This window comes from Chiloscyllium plagiosum, chromosome 5 (genome assembly GCF_004010195.1).
Source record: "Chiloscyllium plagiosum isolate BGI_BamShark_2017 chromosome 5, ASM401019v2, whole genome shotgun sequence".
Lineage (NCBI taxonomy): Eukaryota > Metazoa > Chordata > Chondrichthyes > Orectolobiformes > Hemiscylliidae > Chiloscyllium > Chiloscyllium plagiosum.
In genome coordinates this window covers 108,042,086-108,062,609 of record NC_057714.1, presented here as the reverse complement: position 1 = coordinate 108,062,609, position 20,524 = coordinate 108,042,086, and the positions used below count along the sequence as shown (strand labels likewise).

General features: G+C 43.7%; 2 protein-coding genes across 9 annotated transcripts in view; one reads left to right on the top strand and one right to left on the bottom strand.

Moving 5' to 3' along the window:
• Positions 1 to 12,420, bottom strand: part of LOC122550124 (THAP domain-containing protein 2-like) — a 21,103-nt gene extending 8,683 nt beyond the window's left edge. For 3 of the 6 annotated variants that reach the window (XM_043690744.1, XM_043690745.1, XM_043690742.1), the window contains exons 1-3: positions 11,648 to 11,862; positions 8,039 to 8,231; positions 5,901 to 7,079 (exon numbers count right to left, since the gene is read on the bottom strand). In XM_043690744.1, the coding sequence (XP_043546679.1) occupies positions 6,636 to 7,079; positions 8,039 to 8,231; positions 11,648 to 11,790 (780 nt within the window). In that variant the 5' untranslated portion in view covers positions 11,791 to 11,862 and the 3' untranslated portion in view covers positions 5,901 to 6,635. Of the gene's footprint in view, positions 1 to 5,827; positions 7,080 to 8,038; positions 8,232 to 11,647; positions 11,863 to 11,973; positions 12,125 to 12,148 lie in introns of those variants that run through there. The other 3 variants (XM_043690747.1, XM_043690746.1, XM_043690743.1) reach the window with 3 other exon arrangements.
• The window catches only part of galnt11 (UDP-N-acetyl-alpha-D-galactosamine:polypeptide N-acetylgalactosaminyltransferase 11 (GalNAc-T11)), a 161,950-nt gene continuing 153,207 nt past the window's right edge, over positions 11,782 to 20,524 (top strand). For all 3 annotated transcript variants that reach the window (XR_006311743.1, XM_043690739.1, XM_043690741.1), the window contains exon 1: positions 11,782 to 11,872. The gene's annotated coding sequence lies outside the window, so the exon portion shown is untranslated. The remainder of the gene's footprint in view (positions 11,873 to 20,524) is intronic.

Here is a 20,524-nt window from a genome sequence, read left to right as displayed (position 1 = left end):
GCGGAAATGACGGCGGATGGTGCGCTGTACATGGAGGTTAGTGGGGTGGTAGGTGAGGACTAGTGGGGTTCTGTCCTGGTGGCGGTTGGGGGGGCGGGGTTCAAGGGCGGAGGATCGGGAAGTGGGAGAGATGCGGTGGAGGGCATCGTCGACCACGTCGGGGGGGAAATTGCGGTCCTTGAAGAAGGAGGCCATCTGGGATGTGCGTTTTTGGAACTGGTCCTCCTGGGAGCAGATGCGGCGGAGTCGAAGGAATTGGGAGAATGGGATGGCGTTTTTACAGGGATACCCCTGAGATATTTTCTGTCCCAAAGGCAGGATAAACCTAGCAGAGATGGCACCTGTCCTGAAGCAGCTTAGCTATGGGCATGGCAACTTCTGGAGCACAAGTCTTCTGGACTGTTCAGATAAAAGCAAAGTACTGTGGATGCTTGAAATCTGAAGTCAAAACAAAGTGCTGGAGAAACTCAGCAGCTCTGGCAGTATCTGTGGGGAGAGAAACAGAGTCCAGTATGATTCTTCAGAACTGAAAAGGGGTGGAAAATTGTTGTTTATTCTTTGCCTTTTGAAAGAAGGGCAAAGGGAACAGATTTGCACTGGGTCTCTGCACAAAGACAGGAGGATGAACGAGAAATAAGTGATGTACAGAATGGGTGCAAACTGGGTGGAAGGGAGAGAATGGGTCTTCTCTACTAAGAGCAGAGCTGTGGGATGGTAGGGGAGGAAGAGAATGTTCTCCATTTTTCTTTCACTACATGTAGTTGCTCCAAGATTCCATGCATGGTGAGTGGTGTCAGCATGCCAATCATGGCATTGGCTTCCAGTTCCAGAAGTTGCTGCCACTCAACCCCCATTCTTCAACTGGAAAGAACATTAGAAGGTACGCTGGTTGCTATATCTGGTCAGAGCCATACAACACAAAGGTGTTATCAGTGTAAAGGTGGGACTTTGTCTCGATATGGACTATGTATTTATCACTCTTACCAATACTGCCATGGACAGGTGCTTCTGCAGATGGCAGATTTGTGAGGATGAGGTCGGGTGTGTTTTTCCCTCTAGTTTGTTCCCTCATCAACTGCTGCAGACCCAGTCTGTCCTTAACAAAGTGACCAGCTCAGTTCAGTTAAGCCACTCTTGGTGATGGACATTGAAGTCCCCTAATAGAGCACATTTCGTGCTCTTGCCACCCACTATGCTTCCTCCAGGTGGTGCTCAACGTGGAGCAGCACTGAATATCAGCCAAGGGCAAGGGTGTGTGGTAACCAGCAGGAGGTTTCCTTGCCCATGTTCAGAGCCACACAACACCAGAGTGTTACACTCAGGACCATTTCCTCTCGGCTGTATCCCACTGTGGTGCCATCTATCGAAAATATGGAAAATTGCCCAGATAAATTTTTTTTAAAAACATAAAAATCAGGGCAAATCCAACCTAACCAACTACTGTCCCATCAGTCTACTCAGCTGAAAGTAAAGTGATGGAAGGTGTCATCAACAATGTTATGAGTTGGCACTTTCGCAGCAATAACCAGTTCAGGTTCTGACCTCATCACAACCTTGGTTAAAGTTGGACAAAACAGCTGAATTCCAGAGATGTCGTGAGTGTGATAGTCCTTGACATCAAGGCCACATTTGACCAAGTATGGTGTCAAAAAGCCTGAACAAATTGGAGTCAATGGGAATCAGGGGATAAACTGCCCACTGGTTGGAGTTATACCTAGCACACAGGAAGATGGCTGTGATTGTTGGACATCAGCTCCAGGACATCTCTGCAGGAACTCCTCAGGGTAGTGTCCTAGACCTAAACATCTTCAGCTGCTTCATCAAAAATGACCTTCCCTCTATAAGGTCAGATGTAGGGATGTTTGCTGATGATTGCATGAACATTCAGCACCATTTGCAACTCCTCAGATACCGATGCAGTGCATGTTCAGATGCAAAAAAGTGTGAACAATCTCCAGACTTGGGCTGATAATTGGTAAGTAACATTCTTACCATGCAAGTGCAGACAATGATCATCCCCAACAAGACAAAATCTTATGACTGTCCCCTGGTAATCAATGGTATTTTCAACACTGAATCTGCCTCTACCAACATCCTAGGGATTACCAGAAACTGAAATGGACTAGCCATATAGCTATTGTGGCCACAAGAACTGGGTCAGAGGCTTGGAGTCACACATTGAGTAAGCACCTCCTGACCCCACAAAGCCTGTCTGTTACGTACAAAGTACAAGTCAAGAGTGTGATCGAAAACTCCCCACTTGCCTGGATGAGGGCTGTACCAACTTGACACCATCCAAACAAAGCAACCCAATTGATTTGCACCACATCCAAACATTCATTCTCTCCAACACCTGTGCTCAGTATCAATAGTGAGTACATCCTACAAGATGCATCACAAGACTCTTTAAACAGCACCATTCCTAGATCACAACCACTCCATCTAGAAATTCAAGGGCAGCATGGGAATACTATTACCTGCAAGCTCCCCCCAAGCCACTCACTATCCAGGCTTGAAAACATTGCTGTTCCTTCAGTGTCACTCAGTCAAAATCCTGGCACTTCATTGTTGATGGCATTGTGGGTCTATGTACACCAAATGGACTGGAGTGGTTCGAGAAAGTAACACACTGCCACCTTCAAGGGAAAAATGCTGGCACAGCCAGTGATGCTGACACCCCTCAAATTAATTAAAAATATGGTTAAACTTTCAATTTAATCTAAAAATATCCCCATAGCCACTTCAGGTTTTTTTTAATACATAGAGTCATAGAAATGTACAGCATGAAAACAGACCCTTTGATCCAACCTGTCCATGTCGACCAGATATCCCAACCCTGCTAACTCTTGAATCAATGGGTTACAGGTTTGTTTTATGTTATTCCTTTTTTAATGCCTCATCCAAGTGAACAGTGCATAGGACAAACTATAGAGTATGTGTAGAACATAGAACATCATCGTAGTACAGGCCCTTCGGCCCTCAATGTTGCACCGACCTATGGAATCAATCTGAAGCCTGTCTAACCTACAGTATCCTATTCTCACCTATATGCCTACCCAATGACAATTTAAATGCCCTTAAAGTTGGGTGAGTCTACTACCGTTGCAGGCAGTGCAATCCATGCCCCTACTACTCTCTTAAGTAAAGAAACTACCTCTGACATCTGACCTATATCTATCACCCCTCAATTTAAAGCTACGGCCCTTCGTTCTAGCCATTGCCAACCGAGGAAAAAGGCTCTTGCTGTCCAACCAAACCCTCTGATTATCTTATATGTCTCAGTTAAGTCACCTCTCAACCTTCTCAAGTCCCTCAGCCTTTCCTTGTAAGACCCCCCCCGGTAACATCCTAGCAAATCTCCTCTGAATCCTTTCCAAAGCTTCCACATCCTTCCTATAATGTGGAACTGTACGCAATACTCCAAATGTGGCCGCACCAGAGTTTCATACAGCTGCAGCATGATCTCATGGTTCCGAAACTCAATCCATCTACCAATAAAAGCTAACACATCATATGCCTTCTTAACAACCCTCTCAACCTGGGTGACAACTTTCAAGGATCTACGTACCTGGACACAGAGATCTCTCTGCTCATCTACAGTACCAAGAATCTTACCATTAGCCCAGTACTCTGCATTCCTGTTACTCCTTCCAAAGTGAATTAACTCTCACTTTTCCACTTTAAACTCCGTTTGCCACCTCTCAGCTCAGTTCCGCAGCTTATCCAAGTCTCTCTGTAACCCACAACATCCTTCAGCACTATCCACAACTCTACCGACCTTACTGTCATCCGCAAATTTACTAACCCATCCTTCTATGCCATCATCCAGGTCATTTATATAAATGACAAGCAACAGTGGACCTAAAACAGATCCTTGCGGTACCCCACTTGTAACTGAACTCCAGGATGAATATTTTCCATCAATCACCACCCTCTGTCTTCTTTCAGCTAGTCAATTTCTGATCTAAATCACCCTCAATTCCACGCCTCCGTATTTTGTGCAATAGCCTACCGTGGGGAACCTTAGCAAATGCCTTACTGAAATCCACATACACCACATCAATCGCTTTACCCTCATCCACTTGTTTGGTCACCTTCTCAAAGAACTCCATAAGGTTTGTGAGGCACCATTACCCTTCACAAAACAGTATTGACTATCCCTAATCAACATACTCCTTTCCAGCAGATTTTAAATCGTATCTCTTATAACACTTTCCAAACTTTACCCACAACCGAAGCAAGGCTCACAGGTCTATAATTTTCAGGGTTGTCTCTACTCCCTTTCTTGAATAAGGGAACAACATTTGCTATCCTCCAGTCTTCTGACACTATTTCTATAGACAATGACAGCATAAAGATCAAAACCAACGGCTCAGCAATCTCCTCCTTGGCTTCCCAGAGAATCCTAGGATAAATCCCATCCAGCCCAGAGGACTTACCTATTTTTCACACTTTCCAGAATTGCTAACACCTCCTCCTTATGCACCTCAATCCCATCTAGTTTTGTAGTTTGTATCTCAGTATTCTCCTCGACCACAGTCTTTTTCTAGTGTGAATACTGACAAAAAGTATTCATTTAGCACTGCCGTATTTCCTCTGACTCCAGGCACAACTTCCTACTACTATGCTTGATTGGCCCTAATCTTACTCTCATCATTCTTTTGTTCCTGATACAGCTATAGAAAGCCTTAGGGCTTTCCTTGATCCTATCTGTCAATGACTTGTCATGTCCCCTCCTGGCTCTTCTTAGCTCTCTCTTTAGGTCTTTCCTGGCTAACTTGTAAATCTCAAGCGCCCTAACTAAGTCAGCACATCTCATCCGAACATAAACTGCCTTCTTCCTCTTGAAGACAGATTCAACTTCCTTAGTAAACCACAGCTCCCACGCTCGACACCTTCTTCCCTGCTTGACAGGTACATACTTATTTGGGACCCACAGGAGCTGGTCCTTGAATAAGCTCCACATTTCAATTGTGCTCAACCCCTGCAGTTTCCTTCCCCATCCTATGCATCCTAAATCTTGCTTAATTGCATCATAATTGCCTTTCCCCAAGCTATAAATCTTGCCTGTGGTATATACCTATCCCTTTCCAACACTAAAGTAGACATAACCAAATTGTGGTCGCTATCACCAAAGTGCTCACCTCCCTCCAAATCTGGCCTGGTTCATTACCCAGTATCAAATCTAATGTGACCTCACCCCTTGTTAGCCTGTATACATACCATGTCAGGAAATCCTCCTCCACACATTGGACAAAAACTGACCCATCTAAAGTACTTGAACTATATAGTTTCCCAGTCAAGAATGCTATTTAACCACAAGTGGCATAGCCTTGAATTTGGTCATCATTCTACATTTTCAGTGCCAGTTCCAGGATAGAAATCCATGTGTCAGGGGAAATAAGAGCAATCATTTGCTCCAACACCCTCCTTGACTGGGATCACCTCATTATGTATGGACTAAGCATAGAGACTGGCAAGCCTCCTTGCCTGTATGACTCAGCAACTCATTGCCTTTATCAGGGAGCAATCAGAGCTTCTTTGGGTCAGACTTAAAACTGAAAAGCTTTTATAAAATATAAAATGCTTACAGATTATGAGCAGACACTTGGCCTGTCAATGACTTCTGCTGCTGAATGAATGGCAATATTTCAAGGTACAAGCTCCTCCAGTCACACAAGCAAGAGCTAACAACACATTAAATGAGTACTGGTCATTATCTTACACTGTCAGGAGTTGTTTTTTCCTGTCTGCTAATTGCAAGGAGTCTGGCTTGCCCTGTTAGTTGGCTTAAGCACTTAATGCACTCTTAATAGATTTCCAGAACTTCACAATAATAGTTTATTTGCCATTTTAAAAATTGAATTTCTAAAATATCTATCAGCTTGGTAATGACCTACCGCCACAGTCGATTCTGAAGACTGCATCTGCTTGGGCCCTTCAGGTGGAGGTATAGATGCCTGTAACATTTGCAAAGACGTAGGAGTCTGATTTCTGGTTATACCTATTAGCGATGATATTCTATTCAGTTAGTAGGGTAAACACTTCTTCTCTTGCTTATGGCTGGCTGTAAAAAGCCTGCATGAAATGGCTCAGGTGCAGTCTCAATCCAAGTTGTGGTGTGTGCAAGTACACAGTTCTATTGACATAGGAAACAAAAACATTATTCTGGTGCAGAGGGTTGCCCTTCTGAGGCTGGTGTCAAGGCACATAGTCGGCTAGTAATTTGTTAGGACCCACTGAATAACAGAGTCATGGCACTGTTCAAGTTAACTGGCCAATACTTCCTGGCATGCCATGATAGGGAAAGTATCTAATCTGGCCATGCTTTGTGAGCAGATGTCTGTTGTCACTAAATCATACACCAATGTCCCCTGTAACAACTGCTGCACTACTTGGCTACATTTCAAGTCTAACAAATGCAATGTGCATCACTCAAATGTTTTTATATCGACTGCTGAAGCAAACAACCACCAATAAACCAAAGCATCCAAGCATTGCAGAGTTTGGTAGGTGAAAGGTTTGATCAAAATATTCACTCCTGTGCTTTCGGGTCAAAAGAAATGGACAGTAAAAGGAAGCAGAACTGCCTCGTCTGGTCAGTGTACCCATACACTTGTGAAAGTCCAGTCAGTTCATCTGCCTTTAAATGATTCATCAGTCAAGACAGACTGAACAAGTTCTGCTCCTTTGCCCTTAGGCAACAGGTTTCTTTCTTTCAAGTCTTCAAGCAGGTTGCTGATGCCTCTCCATTTCTTGACCACTCGACGTTCTCTCTGCCTGCTGATTCTTATTTGTTGGCGGAGGTAGTCCACTTCATCCTGCAACTGGAATACCTTCCTCTTGGCCACGACAGGATTAGCCAAACAATAGCTATGTTCTTGGAAAACTTCCGTACTGCTGGTGGTGCAAGGACTGGTGCTGGTGCTAGTGCCAGTAGTCCGAGTGCTAGTACTAATAGTCCTAGTGTTTGTGCCAGTTGTCCGAGTGCTCGTGCCAGTACTACTGCTAGACTTGGATGGGTCCTGTTGATTACTGATACCTGCAGAGGTCAAAGGGGTTTTCCTGGATACTAATTTCTGTAAAAAAAAACCAAAAGTAATGTTATAACATCCAGATGTGGGTGGGATGCTCTTAACTAGAGTAGGGTCAGCTCCAGTTAAGGCCAATCCCTGCTTATCCAAGATATTTTATGGACAGCATATAGTGAGCAGGAGGCCCAGCTGATTACTATATTTCTATCAAGTTATACGGAGAAGGATTATAGTGACTAGACTATTAATTGGAGTCCACTGCTCAATCAAGTCAATTCCTCACTGAAAGGGGACCCAGTTTTGAAGCCTGCCAGTGGCTATTTCATATTAGTTTTCCTTCCACCCACACTGTTGTCTATTGCTTCTTTTTCACCACAATCACATCCGATTGCTGGCCCAAGTTCAGAATGTGCCTTGCTGATAAATTTTAATTATGATTCTGTTTGGAGATGGGTGAAGGAAGAAAGTGACAGAGGGAAGCAAGGGGATGCAACAAGGACATGGATGGATGGAGCATCTTCAACTCCACAAAATCCAGCCAGATATACTTTAGGGATGGAGTAAACTGGGTCCATAATCTCTGGTCTTTTGGGGTCATCTCACTGAAACATGCAAGATTCTGAAGGCAGTATAGAAATTGAAAGGTTGTTATCCCTGCAGCACGCTGGGAAATCTAGAACACAGGGCAGTCAATCAGGATAAAGGGCTGGTCATTTAGGACAGAAGTGGAAAAATTTCCTCACCCAGAAGGTTGTGAACCTATGAAATTTTCTGCCCCTGGATTGTGGATTTTCCTTCATCCTATATTTAAGGCTGAGATAGACAGATATTTTCTCTCACAGGAAGTTGTGGGGTCTGGGTAGTGAGCAGAAGAGTGGAATTGAAACTGAAGATTAGCCATGACTTTATTCAAGGAGCCATACAGTCTACTCCTGCCCCTATTTCCTAGGTTTACAACTAGCACAGGACTTTTAAGTGGAGCACTACCAAAATCCAGGCCTTACATTTTGCATGTGTGGTGGGAAGTCAAATATTGTAGGGACAGCATCTTCTCGCAGGCGCCTAGTTTGTCCTGTCCGGTCAAAGCATGTTTGCTCAAAATGTTTCGAGCAAAGGAAGGTGTGTTTGCTTGGCTTGAAGTTTTCACGTCGAACAAGCCGTATCCATTCTGTCCGTCTCCAAGGGTTAGATGGAAACCTTAAAATAAAACAAAAACACAGGAAATAGTTTTCTTTCTCTGATATACAAATTTGTACATTTTTGAAAAGCTTGAATGTATATTTTTTTAAATTATGAAGGCCTTTGATAAGAGTGGAAACGGAGAAATTGTTTCTGCAGATGTGAGGGCTAGTAAGCAGAGGGCACAGATTTTAGACAATTGGAGCTTTGTTGCTTTTTTAATAAAAGTACAGAAAATTGCTGTGATTGGAAATGCACTGTAAGATTTAAGGAAACAAATTGAATAGCAACTTTCAAAAAGATGAGAAAAGTCATTGGACTCGAAACTTTAATTCTGTTTCTGTCTCCACAGATGGTATCAGACCTGCTGAGTTTCTCTTGGACTTTCTATTTTTATTTCAGTTTCCAGAATCTGCAGTATTTTATCTTTATTTTAGAAAATGAATTGGAGTGTAATATAGCTGCACAACATAAGTATAAAAACAAAACATTTGCATGGCCAATCGAGTAGACTTTAAAACATAGGGAAATGATTCACCCCTTCTCACCTGTTCATAACAGAATACAGAGGGTTGATGAGAAAAGTGGTTATGATGTGAGCACATGGACGTCGAAAAGGCATGCTACATTTGTAACCAAAGTTAGAGCTTATGAAATGATAGACAGTAGCAACATGGCTTCAAAATTGGCTGAGTGACAGGAATCTGATTGGAACAAAATTTACAGTGGAGTTTCCCAGGTTGGAATTCAGAACCCTGCTCTGCTTGATGTATATTATTGACCTAGACATTAGTAGACAGGACACAATATAAAAACACGTGGATGATACTAAACTTGGAAATATTATGAACCAGAAAGACAATATAGAACTTCAAAAGAAAATATATAGGTTGACAGAATGGACGGACAAGTAATTAATATTGTAAATGTAGAGAAGTGTGAAGTGATTCATTTTGTTAGGAATAACACAGGCATGGTCTACAATTAAGGGTACAATTCTAAAGGTACAGTAGGAGACAATCCTGGATGTGCATGTGCATAAACCATTGAAAATGGTAGGATAGTTTGAGAGCACAGTCAATAAAGCATACAGCATTCCAGGCTTTATTTACAGTGCCACAAGAGGTAGGAATTTCTTTGTAACCTGCACAAATCAGCACCATACTTTAGAAGAATGTGAAGGCAGCAGAGAGAGTGCAAGAAAGATTTGTGAAAATGGTTCCAGGGATGAGGAAATTCAGTTATAGAAAGATTGGAGAGTTGTAATTTTTCTCTTTGAAGTAGAGGTGCTTTGATGTCTTTAGAAGCTGCTTTGATTAGATTCCCTGCAGGTTGGAAATAGGCCCTTCGGCCCAACAAGTCCACACCAACCCTCTGAAGAGTAACTCTCCTAGACCCATTCCCCTACTCTATATTTACCCCTGACTAATGCATCTAACACTATGGCCAATTTAGCAATGCCAGTTCACCCAACCAGCACATCTTTGGATTATGGGAGGAAACCAGAGCACCCGGAGGAAACCCACGCAGAGACGGGGAGAATGTCTGTGTGGAGTCGCCTGAGGCAGGAATCGAACCCGGCTGACTGGCGCTGTGAGACAGCAGTGCTTTGGGGAAATCAACTTGATAGACTTGGAGAAATGCTAATTTTGTTTAACTGTAATCTGAATTCCTGATCCCATATCCACTTCTTTATACAGATTTCACCTCTGTAATGTCACCCATGACTTTTATATTTCAGACTTTGTATTTTTGAAATCCATTCTTCAGTCTTCCAAAACCCTACTGGCCACTCTTCCATCTGCCAACTCCTCTCTGAAGTTTGCTTTCAAATTCTGTTATTGTGAGCACCCTGTGTTTTTCAGTTCATGTTCTTTTTAATTTTTTATTGCATGACTGTGCCTATGCATTATGTGTAACCAAACACGGGCTAATCAATACTTCGAGCTGTCGTCTTCACAGCCTAGCTACAATTTCTCCCAGCTTCCACAATCTCTTTGGCTAAGCCTCTAATAACTGTTGCAGAGTCTTAAAATGATCCGATAAAAACCTCTAATAACACTTGCTAACCTCCCTGATTTGAGTTATGAGTTGATTTAAAGATAAGTAGAGATGTACAGCATAAAAACAGACCCTTGTCCATCCTAACCAGATATCCTAAATTAATCTAGTCCCATTTGCCAGCATTTAAGATTAGATGAGATTCTCTACAGTATGGAAACAGGCCCTTCAGCCCAACAAATCCACACTGACCCTTCGAAGTGTAACCCTCCCAGACCCATTCCCCTACCCTATATTTACCCCGACTAATGCACCCATCACCATGGGCAATTTAGCATGGCAATTTACCTGACCTGCATATCTTTGGATTGTGGGAGGAAACCGGAACACCCGGAGAAAACCTATGCAGACGGGAATCAAACCAGAGTCCCTGGCGCAGTGAGGCAGCATTGCTAACCACTGAGCCATCGTGCTGCCCATTTAGCCCATATCCCTCTGAACACATCCTGTTCATGTACCCATCCAGATGCCTTTTAAATGATGTAATTGTGCCAGCCTCCACCACTTTCTCTGGCAGCTCATTCCATAGGACCAAAAGTTGCTCCTCAGGTCCCTTTTAAATCTCCCTCAACCCATCACCCTAAACCTCTGCCCTCTAGTTTTGGACTCCCCTACACTGGGAAAAAGACCTGACTATTCACTCTATCCACCCCCTCATGATTCCATAAACCTTTCTAAAGGTCACCCCTCAGCCGCTGATGGTTCAGGGAAGATAGCCCCAGTCTGCTCACAGCTCAAACCCTCCAAACCTAGCATAAATCCTTGTACATCCTTATATAAAATGACAAAAAGCAGTACACCCAGTACTGATCCTTGCATACAGGCCTCCACTCTGAAAAATAACCCTCCACCACCATCTTCTAGCTCCTGCATTCAAGCCAATTTTTTTCATGCAAATATATAACTGTCCCTAGATTCCAAATGATCTAATCTTACTAACCAGTTCTACCACGTGGTGGAACCTTGTATGATCCATTGCCTGTCCATATAGACTTCGGTATAGCAAAAAATTACAAGTTGCAGTAAAAAATTTACGTCATTACTATTGTAACAGCAGTTACTATTATAATTACAAACATGGTGCCGTAAGAGAGGCGCGTCAAGGTTGGGAGACGAGGTGAAGGGCGATAAGGAAGTGCAGAGGTGGGGAGGCACCAAACGGCAGTGTTACGAGAGGGGGCGAGGCCCAAAGATGAGGCGAGGAGGGGGCGGCACCAAACTGTCAGGATAATGAGGTGGGTCGACTTGGTGTTGGGGAAAGGTGGTCCGGGTGTGGGTAGGGTAAAGGCGGTCCGGGTGAGGGTAGGGTAAGGGCGGGCCCGATGGACAGGCGGGGATGGCGCGATATACCCCACTTGTCCTCCTTCCCGCACCTTTCCGTCCATAACCAACGTCTACCGGAAGTGATTCCGCCAAAGCGCGCGCGCACCAGGGTCTGTACTTCCGGCTGTACCTCCCCTCCCCCACATGCCGTCAGCTCCCCCTCTCTTTCCACCTCTTCCCCACCCCCATCCATATCGGAAAGTGTCAGAGCCAAAAAAAATTAATATGCCGCATGCAGCGGCAGCAGCGACAGACTTCAGTGCCCTGACTGCCAGGTAGGCCCCGCACTGACACTCCGCACGAATTCTAACTCTTGAAGAAGAAAACGGGATGGGGGTAAAAGTCACGCAGAAAAATAATAAACCGCCCTCCTCACTCATAGGCAGCAGAACGCAGGCGGCCGCCATGGGAACGCCGCTCGAGATAAACAGGTTGCAGGCCCGGGCCCAACCGTCGTTGGGGGTGGGGGGGAACCTGTCCGCTCGCCCCTCCCTCCCCCTTCATCCTCAACACGGCAAATCACGTTTATTTCGGTTACTCTCCTCACCCACCTGTGGAAGCTGGTGTTGGTGTTTTTTCTGTACACCGCTGTACATCCGTAGGCCGCGCAGCTGGTTGGCATCTTACCGAGACGTTTACTTTCAAACACGAAGTCCACCGCCACCTCCCTCCTTTTATTTTCCCCTTCCCCCCCCGACCCGCACGCACACACACACACGCAATACGAGCAAAAGAAATGGAAATAACGGCTCAAAAGCGTGAACGATTCTTTGGGCCGGCCGGACTCTTCGCCTCGCCACCACCAAATCCTTTACTAAGATGGCAGATGTGTGAGTAGTTTTGCTCCAGAGGGGGCAGGCAGAAAGAGAAAGGGGGAGGAAGGATCACGTATCGACGCGTGGCGTCAAAACACACGTCTTCTTCCCCCATTGCTTCCTTTTTCCCCTCCCCCCACCCCAGTGGGAGGAACTTTTTGAACGTTCATCTGTTGTCGTGCCTTCCTTATCCAGCTCTTGATCTGAACTGCGAATCAATACACCTGGGGAGGAAAGCAGCTGGCATTAAATTTAAACGTAAACTGGAACCTACCCCCCCCCCGAGCTAGTTTCGAAAATAAAAAATAAGTTGCTTTTCAGCTCGTCTATCGTGTGTGTTGGGGAATCACACTTTTAAGGCTGGTTCAGGCTCGTTTGAATGTAGCTTCTGAGTTCCTCATGTATCCTGATCAACCCAACTTAAGTATATTTATGAACAAAAAGGAAATCTTTCAGAAAATCACTCCATACTAACCCATACAGCTATATATTATGTCTTAATTGGTGAACTAATTTGGATTAACATAATTGTTTAGTGCCTTAAGTATTTTGATTTGGAGGTGCCAGTGTTGGACTGAGGTGTACAAAGTTAAAAAACACACACCAGGTTATAGTCCAACAGGTTTAATTGCATTTCAGAGTGCTGCTCCTTCATCAGGCGTTGTGATTTTAGCTTAAGTATTTTGTTACTCTTAGTAGCCATTTTAATCTCAACCAGACAAGAACATAAAATACTCCAAGACAAGAATAGGCCATTTGGCCCACCATCTCTGCACTGACTATGATGCCATTCTAAACAAATCTTCCTGCAGGTGGTCCATATCCCTCTTTGCTCTGTCTAAATGTTTTTTAAACATGCAATCATATTTGTTTCTCCCAATTCCGCTGGCAGTGTGTTCCGGCACCTACCGCCTCTTTAAAAAGAAATTTGTTGCACATATCTCCTTTAAACTTTCCCCCCTCATCTTAAACATGTGCATCCTGTTATTTGACATTTCTATCCTGGGAAAAAAGCCCTTGACTATCCAGCCTAACCACGCATCTCATAATTTTATGTACTCCTATCAGATCATCCTTCAGTCTCTGAAGCTCCAGTGAAAACAATCTGAATTTAAGATTTGTGTAAAAATTTGTAGCTAGGGTGCTGGTTGCACTTGTTGTGGGTATGTTCGCTGAGCAGAGAAGTTGGTTTACTGATGTTTCGTCCCCAGTATAGGTGCCATCCTCCGCATTGTGGAGTCTCCTATGAAGCGCTGCTGTACTGTCTCGTTTGGAATTTATTTGGTTTCGTTCCCACAGCTTCCAGTTGCTGATTCTACTTGTTTGTTGCAACTAGCCGCTGAACACCATGACCAGCTGTCCCCAGTGGCTTTGTTTTTGTGAAAGGGTTTGTTATGTGTATTTCCAGAGTCTTGCCAGACCATATGGGCTGCTCTCTTCATTAGAGAGAAGCGACTGGTGGCGATTTAACCTGAGGGCCACCAGACCTCAGTCGAGGGCAGAGGTTGAGAAGGAGAGTTTTTCATGGTAACCTCAAACCAGTGATGGGAATCGAGCCCACACTGTTGGTATCACGCTGCTCTGCAAACCAACAATCCAGCTGACTGAACTAAACCAATGCCTCCCTAGTAGCTATGCATACAAATTAGACTGGGACAACGTAAAACAGAGGACAGTCAGAGAATTTCAAGAAGCATAGCACTCATTCACAGACTCCATCAATAAAAACATTGATCGAGACCCAATGTACCAACCACTGCAATGTACAACCAGAACTAGCAACTGGAAGCAGTGGGAAGAAAAGCAAATTCCAACCAGCACAGTACAGCAGCACTCCACAGGAGGCTCCACAGCTCTGAGGATGTCACCCAGAAAGGGGACAAAATGTTGGTGAACATACCCATAACAACTGCAATCTGAGTTTGTCTGACCTCCTTATACCTAATACACTGCAGTTGAGGCAACATCCTGGTAAACCTCTTTTGCAACATCTGCAATCTCCGCCTCCTTGTTATAATGTGATGACCAGAGCTGTATGCAATATTCCAAATGTGGCCAAACTGAAGTTCTATGCAGCTTTTATAAGAGTGCCCTGACCAACACAGGCAAGCATGCCATATGGCAGCTTGACCACCTTATCCACTTGCCATTTTCAGGGAACTTGTAGACTTATACACCTTGATGCCTCTATATGTTGATGCTTCTAAAGGTTCTGCCATTAACTCTATGTTTCCCTCCTGCATTAGACCTTCTAAAATGCATTACCTCACATTAAATTCCATTTTCCCACCCAACTTTCCAATTGGTGTCTATCCTGTTACATGCTTTGACAACCTTCCTCACTATCCACAACTCCACCAATTTTTGCGTTGTCTGCAGACTTGCTAACCAGGTAACCTATATTTTGTTCCAAATCATTTGTATCTATATGACAAATGACAGAGGTCCCAGCAGTGATCCTTGTGGAACACTACTGGTTACAGACCTCCAGTCAGAAAAACACTTCTCTCTGCCTTCTGTGACCAAGTCAATTTTGTATCCAACTTACCAGTTCACTGTGGATCCCGTTCTTTACCAGCCTACCATGAGCGATCTTGTAAATGTAGACAACATCCACTGCCCTACCCTCAATCATGTTCATTCCCATAAGACATAGAGCAGAAATTAGGCCATTCAGTCCATCGAGGCTGCTCCACCATTCAATTGTGGCTGAAAAGTTTCTCAACACCATCTCCTGCTTTCTCCGTGTAACCCTTGATATTCAAGAACCTATCTATCTCAGTCTTAAATATATTCAGTGACCTGGCCTTCACCGTCTTCTGTGGCAATGAATTCCATAGATTCACTATTCTCTGGCTGAAGAATTTCTCCTTATCTCTGTTCTGAAAGGTCTTCCTATTATTCTAAGGCTGTGCCCTCGGGTCCTAGTCAATTCCTCAAAAAACTCAGATTTGTGACACAAGATCTTCCCTTCACAAAGCCATCCCTAATAAGTCCATTCTTTTCCAAATCTGAGTAAATCATATTCTTAGGAATCTTCTCTAATAATTTCATTGATGTAAGGCTCACCGGACTATAATTTTCTGGATTGTCCTAGTTGCACTTCTTAAACAAAAGCTCAGGACTGGCCTTCTGGGAGCTTACCTGTGGCTAAATAAAATACAAAGATCTCTGGCAAGGTGCCATCTATCTCAGTTGTCTATCTCAGTCTCCTTTGATAGATACCATCATGCCCTTGAGACCTGTCTACCTTAATATTTTTCAAGATACCCAATGCCCACTTCCTTAATTTCATATTGCTCACAATATCCGTCCCTAATTTTACCATCACCAATGGTCTTCTCCTTAGTGAATACTAATCGAAAGTACTCTTTAATAACCTCACCCATTTACTCTGGCTCTATGCATAGGTTCTCTCCTTTGTCCATGAGTGGACCTACCCTTTCCTCAACTGCCCCCTTGCTCCTAATATACTTATAAAATGGTTTAGGATTCTCCTTAATCCTATTTGCCGAGGATATTTTATGGCCCCTTTTAGCTTTCCTAATTCCTTGTTTAAGTTCTCTCCTGCTTCCTTTAATTCCACATGATTGTTGTCCGATTTGGCCTATTTCCACACTGTAGAGATTCTATGGATGTCAGTTTCCTCAACCTTATTTATGCTTCTCTTTTCTTTTTGACTAAACTTTAATATCTCTTTTCATCCAAGATTCCCAAATCTCGCTCTCCAAATCTTTCATCCTCCCAGAAACATGCTAGTTTTGAATTCTGATCTAACTGGCCTTTAAGCAACTCCTGCATGTCATATGTGGATTTCCTCTCAAACAGCTATTTCCAGCCTAATTTTTCCAGTTCCTGCCTAGTACTGTTGTAATTAGCATTCCCTCAATTTAGTGCTTTCACCCAAGGACCAGCCTTACCTTTATCTATAACTACCTTAAAATTTAGGGGATTATAATCTCTGTTCCCAAAATGTTTCCCTACTGAAACTTCAGATACTTGGCTAGCTCATTCACCCATGCAAGGACTACTACACCCTCTTCTCTAGTTTGACTATCTACATACTGCTTCAAGAAGCCCTCCACGATACATCTAACAAATTCTGACCCATCTAAGCCCGAGCACTGAGAGAGTCCCAGTCAATATTGGGGAATACCCCAAAATAGTCTTTGCATCTTTAATCAGGTTCCTATTGTATCTTGTAAAGAAACGCTACTAAATCTCCAGTTGGCCGCCTTTGTTCTTAGAAATAAGGTTAGCATCTTAAGTGAACCAATGCTGTAGTTTTGCTATCTTCTCTGTCTTGGGACATTACACTTTGTCATGTAACTGGCCGAGACATTGCATTGTACAAATTGATCGTGTTTTAACGGTTGTGCCCTATGTCCCTATTTATCAGTTCAAAACACAGCTACTCAGAGGGAAAAACCAGCAAAACATAAGAGCTAGGAGCAGGAGAGTAGGCCATCTGGCCCTTCGATTCTGCTCCGCCATTCAATAAGATCATGGTTGATCTTTTCATTGCCTCAACTCCACTTACCCGCCCTTTCATTGTAACCCTTAATTCCTTCATTGTTCAAAAAAATCTATCTTAACTATAAAAACATTTACCGAAGTAGTGTCAACTACTTCACTGGGCAGGAAATTGCATAGGTTCACAACCCTTTGGGTGAAGAAGCTCCTTCTCAATTCAATCTTAATCTGCTCCCTCTAATTTGAGGCTATGCCCTCTTGTCCTAGTTTCACCTGTCAGTGAAAACATCCTCTCTATGTCAATCTTATCTATTCCCTTCATAATTTTGTATGTTTCTATAAGATCCCGCCTCATTTTTCTAAATTCCAATGAATATAATCCCAATCTACTCAGTCTCTCCTCTTAATCCAACCCCCTCAACTCCGGAAGTAACCTAGCATACTTCCTCTTGTGCCAGTACATCCTTTCACCAAAACTGCATGCAGAATTCCAGCTGTGGTCTCACCAGCACCCTATGTAGCAGCAACATAACCCCCCAGCTTTTAAACTCAATCCCATTAGCAATGAAGGACAAAATTCCATTTGTCTTCTGAATTACCTGTTTTACCTGCAGACCAACCTTCTGTGATTCATGCATAAGGACACCCAGGTCCCTCTGCATAGCAGCATGCTGCAACATTTTACCATTCAAGTAATAGTCCTTTTTACTGTTACTCCTACCAAAATGGACGACTTCACATTTATTAACATTCCAACTGCTCGACCTTTGCCCACTCACTTAAAGTATCTGTGTTCCTGTGCGAAGTTTCACAGTCCTCTACATGCTTTGCTCTGCCACTCGTCTTAGTGTTATCTGTAAACTTTGACACACTACACATAATCCCCCAATTCCAAATCGTTTGTGTAAATTGTGAATAATTGTGGTCTCAACACTGATTCCTGAGGCACACCACTCTTTGGTTGACTAACGGGAAGCAATCCTGTGTCTATACTAAAACTTTACCTGTAAAATGCCATGCATTTTTATCTTATGCAGCAGCCTCTTGTGCAGCACCTTGTCAAAGGCCTTTTGGAAATCTAGATACACCATATCTACTGGGTCCCGGTTGTCCAGCATGCTCATAATGTCTTCATGCCCTTCATGAACCCATGCGGCATCTGTCCAACCGGCCAATTTCTTTCTAGATGCCTTGCTATTTCTTCCTTGATAATAGACTCAAGCATCTTCCCCACTACAGAAGTTAAGCTAACCAGTCTATAGTTCCCCATCTTTTGTCTACTGCCCTTTTTACGCAGTGGTGTCACATTTGCTGTTTTCCATACTGCTGGAACTGCTCCAGAATCCACAATACTTGGAATTAACTTGCTGTAGTTGTATTGAACCTCTATGTTTTGAAGTATAGAAGACAAATTGGATCAGTGATTCTCATTGTCCAGTTTTACTGGTTTCTCCTCATGAGTCGTACTTGCAATTTCAGGAAATTATACACTGTCGTCCTAGATATCTCTTATTGTCCATTTCCTTCCACGTATGATTTTGAAAATAATCTTTACAGGATGGATCCCAAATGACAATTATTTATTGTCCATATTTATTGTCCATTTCCAAGTGTCTTTGAGTTGGTGGTGAGTTGCTTTTTTTATATCAAAAGATACTTCAATGTAGCACTGAATGTCTGTTTACCATCACCAAGGAGGAATTTGCAGCGTCAACAGTCCTGGATTTGCGATTGTCATTTCTGGTCCCTAGTTCAATGCTGGGTGGTCTGTGGTAGAGTTTGAAGCCCAGGGCGTTAGCCTTGTCCTTTTGATTATTACCACTACACCAACACCTCTCTTTCCTTAAATAATTTTGAAAAATTATCAAGCAAATGGAGACTGAGAGAAGCCTTCAGTGATTTGACTTTTTTAAATGATGCTGATGGAAAATTGTGTGCTTTTTTAATTTAAAAAATACACTTTATTTACACATAGTCACTGAAGCAGTTTTGTTCTGCACAACAGTAAAAGGAGAAACAAACATTGCTCTATCCAGCAAACCAAAGACATTTCTTACTTGTACAATGCTGTACTTACACACATTAGAGACACTGGGAGGGACAAGTAGTTGAATGGGCGCCCATTTTGCTTTAGCAGAAATACCTCAAACGGTGGTCTTTCCCACTGCGCCTTGGTGGCAGCTGCCACAAGCTTTATTGTGACCCTCAGTACATAGTCTAGGACCTTGGAATGTGTCAGTCTGCTACATTCATTCGAGGTCAACTCCTTGCTCTGGAAAACAGGCAAGTTCTGGGACGAAGAACAGGTGATAAGGAATGGTCCAACAACTTGGAACACTCTGAGCAATGAGGCTAGTCTCCTCCTTTGCAGCACCGGGGACAGTTAGAACCTCAGTACATAGTGACATTTGGTGTCTGCGTACCAAGGGTTGACGCACAGCTTGATGCAGCCCATCAGGTGCCCATCAGGATGTGGGTGGGGTAGGTACATTCCCCCCATTTATCCAGAGTTTTGTATATGGTATCTCTGTGAACACAATTTATCTTAGACCTCCTCCACACGATGTGGAAGGTTGTTTGGGTGACTGCGATGGGGCAATTCACAAGTGGACCTTCCTGGCTTCGTCTTCGCCCCAACATCACCGGATCAGGGAAACATCCCCAGGGAGGAACAGAACAGCCACCTCAGTGCTGAGAGTGTCCATCAGTTTGCCCACACAGCAGGGTTGCTGTAACTCCCCCAGTGACTAGGCTGCAGGTGAATAAACATTGGGTCTATAGGAAACTCTCAAAATGGGGGGTTTTAAAATTGCCAGTATTAACGAGAGTAGTGTTAAATCTACAACGCGATGTGTCTCCACGTTGGTTTACCTGGCCAATGTCAAAGTGGACCTCCTGTATCTGCAGGAATGTGGAATATTGCACTTCAGCAGCTACAGGAAATGGTCGAGCTTATGATTTGGTTGGGGGGAAACAATTGTCATTCCTCTGGCCTGGGTATTCTGCTCTGAGGAGGCAACTTCATCTCCGAGGTTAAGGAGATGGTGGGCAGACATCTCCTTGTAGCTGATGTTACGTAAAAAAAAGTTCCCCGAGACTTAATTAAAGTGCACACCCCTGTGGTAAAGAGTGAGCGACTGGCTGTATTGCAGCACCTCTCACTGATGCTGGCGACATCATACCAGTCATTCTGACTGGAGATTTCAACTGGATCATCGCTACAGATGGATGATTCTGAGGGGCTGACAGCAAAATGTGTGCCATGCCATTCCTGATGGAAATGGTTAAAGTCACTAAGCTGCATGATGTCCTCAACACCCTTGCAGACAGTGCGCAGTGTGGAGACACCTGGTTGTGGTTGGATGGGTCTATCTGCTCAAGGATAGATTTTCTGTTTACATTCTGCACATTCTCAGTCAGACCCACCGACATCAAGCTGGTGTTCTTGTCTGACAACTGCTTCCTGCTGGCCAACTGTCAGGACGACCAATGGGCAGGCAGGGGAACATGGAAGCTAAATCTGAAACTGCTGACCCCAGAAAACATTGATGAGCTCAAGAGGGATTACATAGATTGGAGAACCATGAACCCTTCTTTGAGCGGACAGGTGGGAAATATCAAGCAGTTCTTTATCCTCAA